General features: G+C 41.6%; 1 protein-coding gene across 1 annotated transcript; it reads left to right on the top strand.

Moving 5' to 3' along the window:
- Nucleotides 1-6690: 6690 nt before the first annotated feature.
- LOC144713921 (transcription factor ILI4-like) lies at nt 6691-7519 on the top strand. The gene is made up of 2 exons (XM_078588664.1): nt 6691-6939; nt 7079-7519. Exons 1-2 carry the CDS (start codon nt 6829-6831, stop codon nt 7241-7243), a joined length of 276 nt encoding a protein of 91 aa, XP_078444790.1. The 5' UTR covers nt 6691-6828; the 3' UTR covers nt 7244-7519.
- The last annotated feature ends 228 nt before the right edge of the window (nt 7520-7747 follow it).

The following is a 7747-nucleotide window of genomic DNA, read 5'->3' as shown; positions in this document are numbered from 1 at the left end:
ATTTATATTTTTGGTATGGCTGATCTTGTGGCCATCAATCTTGAGACATTAAAGGAAAAACAGTGGATGATCCTTACAGAAAAAGGTCATCCATTTGATCCATATGAATCCTTGAATAATAGTATACCTTAAAGTTAATCCATTTAATGTCTCATGGTTGTGTTAGCACATAGATTTGAGGCACAAACGATATACTTCAGATGTATGCCTTTTTTTACTACTACATATGATTCCCAATTCATAATCTTAGCTCTGATATAACAAGAAGTGCAAAATGTGATTCAGTAACTGAGATGAAATCTTCCACCCTAGGCAGAAGAGGATATTGACGTATAGCAGAAGATACATTCAAATCCCTGACATGTGTAGTATAGATATTGAAAAAGAGATCTCCTATGATCTATATTACTCATCATTACTAATTAGAATGATGGATTAGTTCTTTATGATTAACCATATAATAATTCACGCGAGAGACTCATACACATTAAGGACTACACATCTATGGTAAAACACGATGGTTAAGGTTTCATGAGAAAGTTCATCTAATACTTTGTATTTTCTAGAGCAAGAAGTATTGCTTGGCATACCAGGGGCCGGAAGCTTGATCTATTGATTGGGTTAAATTAATTATTGATTTTATTCCACATGGTAGTATATTGAATAAATAAGGTTGAACATTAAATATTATTTGGCCGTTAAAGTGATAAACTGGACTCATACATGGGCCAAAAGGGTCAAACATAAGATGTATGGATGTTGGTGGATATGCTTAACTTATAAGGGCTTCTATGAAAAGTTTAAAAAATAAGCATAAACAAAGAGGCACCCACATACGATGCATATGACAGCTAGATCTGGGCACACCTATGTCTTCTCTCTTTCACAAAAACCTATCTCCCTCAAGTGAGACCAGCCAGATCTACAAGATCTTCAAAAATGATTGAAGATGTTCAAGAGGAGATCTTAAGAATCCAATTTGATGGGATCACGAAATCTAATAGGATGTCATGACTGAGACATCTAATAGGGTGGCCGGATGAATTTAAGGGTTTTAGAAAAAGAGAATTCCCATGAAAGTATTAGGGAATAACTATCGTTTGCATAAAACATCTGATCATCATATCTAAGAATCCCCATTTCTTAGATAGAATATATTAGGTTACAAGACAAATACTTGGTATGTACTAAATAATAATCTCATTACATATTTCAACACCTCAGCATGAAAATATCTCATTAGAAAAAAGAAAAAATGTAATGATCTTGTTAAATAATTGTAGTTGATTCTCACTTCTTCTTTTGAGATGGATTTCTCGTTTCAAAATAATTTTTGTAGAGAAGCAGGGGACAGATTCTTACTTTAAACTTTGTAACCAGTGAATTCAAATATAAACTATAAAATCTTCTAGGTTAATCAATATTACTAAGTTTAGCAGAGAAATATCAATAATTGTATGATTTTCTGAGTCTCGCTTCCCCCATCACTTCTTAGAAATATTTGTTTTATAAAAGCTAAAAACTGATTTTATTTATATAATATTTTAATTAATTTTTTTACCTTATAACTCTTGAAAAAGAGAGTAGTTGATTGTTGTCTGATGCCCTTAAATGAACTGATAGAAAGTAAGGTGCCAACAGTCTCTGGAGAAGGAAAAAACAAAATTAGTATCCAATTCTGTTTGAGGTAACATTTGCACCTTCAATGGTTGATTTTAAAGGAACACATAGTTCCTGATGGGTCAAGAATAACTGAAGGCACCGTGGGTCAAGAATAACACATACTGCTAGTATATTGGCTCCAGCAAGAGGAGAGGTACCCGGAACACCATACAAGCAAAGATTTCTGCATGACAGGAGCCCTCCATAAGGTTTATCTTTATATGAGGCCAACCATGATGCCTCCATAATGTCATGCATGATAACTTATTATTTCTATCACTAACCCAAGAAAGGTGACAGCGCCCTTTACAGGTCGCATGTTGAGAAAGTCAAGACCAACAGTTCTTTCACTGTTAGAATGAGGTAGGCGGTCATCGATTGATGATGTATAACTCTTGTGAAATTATAACCCCTTGACCAGAATCAAATTATTTGAAATCCCCAATCCATGGATTGGTTCTAAATAAGAATAACTTAAGACAATTCTGAAATCCTATCAAGAAAATGACTGATAGATTGCGTGAGAAGGAAAAAGTTCCTTTAAGTGTCTTTTCTTAAAATTAAGTGCGAGTAATATAAGGTAGAAGCCAAAAACAAAAGATAAGGAGGCACAAATGGAGAACCGACGATATACATTAAAAAAGGATGACTAGGGTTATGACGTGGTCCTGTTTCCCATCAACTGTCGGCCGTTACCGTTTCATTGGGTAAATTCTTCTTCCAGATGACATCAGCTACTTCCTCTCTCTCTCCCTCCTCTCTCTCTCTCTTTCTTTGTCTGTCTCCTTATCCCAGTCTCCCTCCCTCCCTCTCCGTCTCTACCTCTCGACCCCTATCTGCCTTTCTCTCTCTCTCTCTCTTCCCTTTCTGCCTCTCTCCCTTTCTCTCTTTCTCTCTCTCTCTTTCTCTCTCTCTCTCTCTCTCTTTCCTTTCTGCCTCTCTCCCTCTCATTCTCTATTTGTCTCTCTCTCTTCCCCTCCCCAACTCCCTCTCTCTCTTTCTCGGTCTCTCTCTCCCTCCCTCTCGCTCTATCTCCCCCCTTCTTTCAGTCCAAATCTCCCCCCTCCCATCTTTGTCTGTCTCTCTCCCGTTTTCTTTCTCTCTGTCTCTGTCTCTGTCTCTGTCTCTCTCTCTCTCTCCATCAAATATTATCCCCAAGATCTCTATACGTGGGATAGGACTCCAGCGGTCCTTTCGGCTAAGAAACGCCCACCGGATTGACAGGCGGCCAGGCGAAATACCGAGGTCTTGCCTTGTCGCTATCGGACTGTCACTTCAGTTGAGCTTTACTCACTGACGTCTGTCTTTCAGTTGCTTACCTTGTCTTTCTTCCTTTTCCCCCATGATGCATGAATTTATTTAATTTACTCGATGTGATCATTCAATCGTATCAAGACAACTTATCATTAATCTAAAACCCTTGAAAGAGATCGAATCGACCTCGAATCGTATGAGCCCTGCTGAACAGTCGCTAGTTTCCTGTAACGTCTGACATTTTCATTTGCTCTTCTTTAAATCCACTTGGACATAACATTTTAATATCTCGCAGGAGGCCCGATTACCAATGGATTTATAATTACACCGAAAGGCAGAATATAATTCTTATAGCTGTGGCTGTTGTTCCTACGTCCATTCGTTTTATTGATTCTAATTTAACATCTCCATACGTTATTTTTTGAAGTTAGGACCACGACACATTTGGATTCTCCGCAGATATGCAATTATTTGAAATGCGTTTCCCAAATTTGGATTCTCATCTAAAAAACTCGAAAAAGTCAACTCTATTTAAGGGCTGCTCCACGAACATAATCAATTGATGGTCAGCAAATGAAATATCCTACTTACCATCATTTGCTGCAATGGGACCCCCCGTTTTAAATGATCATGCAATATTTTTGATGTCACAGGATATTTTATTCGGACGAAGGACATAGTTGGATGCAGAGAGAGTAAATGAGAGGTAACTTAAAACAATTATCATGAAGACCGTCTACAAACAACGCCCACTGACTAATTGATGGGTAGAGACGAACTCACATCAAGATATTATGAGCCGAGAGTTGTAGCATGGGTCACAAATCCTTCTAGAACTTGTAAAGGTAAACCGTAGCCTCAAAGGACTAGCTTGGGGTCCGCGTAGGCGGGCCATAGTAGTGCGACAGACTTACTCGCGGGTCCAGCCTACCCCTCTATCTCAGCCTCAGGTCGTGGCAGATGAACGCCCCTGAGCAACTTAGTTCCTCTGTCCCCAGGATCTGACCCATCCTTGAAAACCCTTTTTATTGACAAGGGAATAGCCAATAGTCCCGGTTCTCTCTGTCTTTCTCTTTCACCACTACGCATGTTTACTCGTCAACAGTTCTTAGTACATACTCTCTTTCCCTGTTTGTTCATCCCACCGCCTTAAAATATATCAACAGAGTTCAACAGGGGCTTCAAGACCCTGAATTTTCGCTTGAGAAAACTGCCGTTTTGCTCTATAAATGGCCTCTTTTTTCACTTGAACGTTATATTTCTAATGTCCATTCTCTAGAATTCGTCTACTTCTACTGTTTGCCCCTGAACATAGTGTTAGGCGAGGGGTTGTTGTTGTGCTACAGAAGCACATCCCCATCATTGCTACCCACCACGAGGAGAAAGAAAAATAGGAAGTCGGTGGAAATGGCTGGGTAACTAAGCGGCCAAATGCCTTCACTATTGGGACATTGGGACATTGGGACATTGGGACATTGGGACATTGTCACGTGCAGATGCCCATGCAGAAGGGGGCAACCCATGTAGCATGGTCCACGCAAGAGCAAAGAGAGATGGGACCCAATCAATGGCCCTCAGATAGCGACCCATGCATTTTATTACCCCAGTGTAGCCGGGTCCTCTCTCTCTCTCTCTCTCTCTCTCTCTCTCTCTCTGTATCTCTTTCTCTCTCTCTCACGATCGATCTCTGCCTTAGTCAATATGTATTCAGAGGTAAGAGTGAGCTTCCCCTTACAATTCACTTTTTCTGAAGTAGCTTTATCTCTCATTCTTCTCCTTCTTCATCATCATATTCTTTTTTTCTCTTATACTTGAGCATATCAAGGTTACGACGAAGTTCTACTTAAGAGGAGAATTCGAAGCACATGGATCTCCAACCGGAATGCTTGGCATCTCGACACGTTCTCACAAACACACATGGGCGATTATTTACTAACAACATAATACTTCCTCCATCCATAAGGAACATGAGCATCCCAGGAAAGCCCATGTGGGTGTCTACCACCTGCCTCTCTCTCTCTCTCTCGTTCTTTCTATTTCCTGAGCTCCCCATCTTCTCACACGCTCTCTCCCTCCGTCTCTCTCTCTCTCTATCATTCTTTTTTTTTGCCTGAACTCTCCCTCCCTCCCTCTCTCCCTCTATCTCTCTCATTATTTCTTTTCTCCTGTGCTCTCCATCTTTCTATTGTTTCTTTTTTACTGCACCCTCCATCTCTCTCTTATTCTTTCTTTTTTCTGCACTATCCATTTCTTTCATTCTTTCTTTTTTACTGGATTCTCCATCTCTTGCTCATTCTTTTCCATTTTCCTGCACTATCCATCTCTATCATTCCCTTTTTTGCTTGCATTATCCATCTCTCATTCTCTCTTTTTTACTGCACTCGGCAGATCTCTCTCATTCTTTCTTTTTTCCTGCACTCTCCAATCTCCATCACTCTCTATCCCTTCACACTCTATATATACATCGTCATACACTTTTATATTTTCCACTGCCAAAAAAAAAAAACAAAGAAACCAATTACTATCTACCCACTCTTTCTCCTTACTTAAAGAGCATTTAGTCGTGTTTCCCTACGTTGCCCTAGAACAATCAACGGACTGTAGACAGTCCCTGAAATAATTATTAAAAACCTCCTCTTCCCAACATGAAGTAGAAGATATTATAGATGGTGGTTATAATCAAATATTAGCGTCTGTCATTGTGAGCAGGGCAGCATGAAAATCATCCGCACAAGCGGATCTTATCCTACTCCAAGATGCGGGTTGGCACATGGCCCGATTAAATACCCGGGCCTCCATATTTTTGTGGACCATTGCCCCCTCCTATCTCTCACTTGCACCATTGTCAGCCACATGGCAGGCAAGTTCTCGCGCTTCCTCTCTCTCACTCGTCCTCTCTCTCTCTCTCTCTCTCTCTCTCTCTCTTTCATTCATTCTTTTCTTGCACTCCAAATCTCTCTCCTCTCTCTCTCTCTCCCCCCCTCCCTCTCTCTCCTTTTTTCCTGCACTCCCTATATTTCCCTCTCTCCCTCCCCCTCTCTCTCCTTTCTTTTTTCCTGCAATCCCTATGTTTCCCTCTCTCCTTCTTTCTTTTTTCATGCAATCCCTACATTTCCCTCTCTCCTTTCTTTTTTCCTGCACTCCCTACATCTCCCTCTCTCCTTTCTTTTTTGTACTCCCTATATCTCCCTCTCTCCCTCCCTCTCTTTCTCTCTCCTTCCTTTTTTTTTCCTGCACTCCCTGAATCTCTCTCTCTCTCATTATTTCTTTCTTTTCCCCCCTCCCCATCTCTCTCTACCTCCTCTCTCTCTCTCATTCTTTCTTTTCCTTGCACTCCCCCATCCCTCTTCCTCTCTCCTTCCCTAACTCTCATTCATTTCTTTTTCCTGCACTCTCCGTCTCGCTCCCCTCTCTCTCTCTCTTTCATTCATTATTTTTTCCTGCACTCCATATCTCTCTCCCTCTCAATTTCTTTCACTCTCTCTTTTTTCCTGCACTCCCCATCTCTCTCTCCCTCTCTCTCTCTTTCTTTTTTTCATTTTTCCTGTCCTCCCCACCTCTCTCTTCCTCTTTATCTCTCTCTCTCTACATATATATATCTTTTTTCCGATACTCTCCATCTCTCTCTTACTCTTTCTTTTGCCTGCACTCCCGGATGCCCATCTCTCTCTCTCTCTCTCTCTCTCTCTCCTCTCTCTCTCTCTCTCTCTCTCTATCTCTATCCATCTATCTCATTAGTACATGTGGGGTCGCAAAAGTCTTAATATATGTTGATCGCCGAATGCAAGGGCTCTTTCAACGGACCGTCTCCTTCCTCCGCGCGCTCGCCTTCTCCCTTCGCCCGTGTCAAGCAGGCGGATCCGGAGAGAGAATCAAGGAAAGAAGAGAAGAGTTACATAGAGAAGAGAGAGAATGTCGAGTTCATGGAACGGTCGAGCGAGGGCCAACGACGATGACGTCAGAGAGCTCGTCTCCAAGCTTCAAGCTCTCCTACCTGAAGCCCGCCGTCGGAGCCTTGCCAAGGTTTTCTTCTCTTCCACTATCGCATTCATTATCTTAATTACGCGATACACAAAAAATATAGTGAATAGACAAAGAGTTTGAAAGATTGAGGGCATTTGGGGGAAGATAATGAGTTTAACTACGTTGAATTGTTGGGCAGGCGTCTCCGGCGAAGCTATTGAAGGAGACCTGCAGCTACATAAGGAGCCTGCAGAGAGAAGTGGGCGACCTTAGTGACAAGTTATCTGATCTTATTAGTGACATGGACGGCGAGAACGGCCAAGCAGAGATCATCAGAGCTCTGCTCAGGCAACGGGATAGGTAGAGATCGAGAGAGGCGTAGAATGAGAATCGGACCCGAACTCTAATTTTAGAGCTGAAGATACATTCCACGGTATGTATCTTCTCAACGGTGTCCTCTTAGAAGTAACCCTCGAGAATATCTCCTTTTACCTCCCCTCTCTCCCCCTCTCTCTCTCTATCACTTGCTATGTCTGTCTCCCAGACTCTGTAGAGTGGAGAGGCCGAATGCCCTCCCTGCAGAATATTGTGTAATCGCTTAGCTGCTAATAACTGGCTCTCAATATTTGCTATTTCTGTACGATCCTTTCTCACACACAAACTCTCTCTCCCTCCCCCCTTCTCTCTCTCTGTACGTCTCTGAGATTATGTACTTGTGACATTAATACAAAGCTGCCGCATGGTGACCCATCCGCGAACTGCCGATATCCACTTTGGAAAGCCAAGCTGATTTATCTATCTACCTTTCTATCTATCTATTTCTTTATCTATCTATCTATCTCTCTATCTATCGTTTTAAATCTCTGAC

The sequence above is a fragment of the Wolffia australiana genome, chromosome 16 (assembly GCF_029677425.1).
Source record: "Wolffia australiana isolate 7733 chromosome 16, ASM2967742v1".
In the NCBI taxonomy this organism is placed as follows: Eukaryota; Viridiplantae; Streptophyta; class Magnoliopsida; order Alismatales; family Araceae; genus Wolffia; species Wolffia australiana.
This window is presented reverse-complemented; position numbering and strand designations above follow the sequence as displayed.

What these genes read in the sequence shown, in the direction of transcription:
- LOC144713921 (XM_078588664.1), top strand. Translation starts at nt 6,829, where the DNA reads ATGTCGAGTTCATGGAACGGTCGAGCGAGGGCCAACGACGATGACGTC. An exon ending in GCCGTCGGAGCCTTGCCAAG is followed by an intron (nt 6,940 to 7,078) that starts GTTTTCTTCTCT and finishes ATTGTTGGGCAG; the next exon opens with GCGTCTCCGGCGAAGCTATT.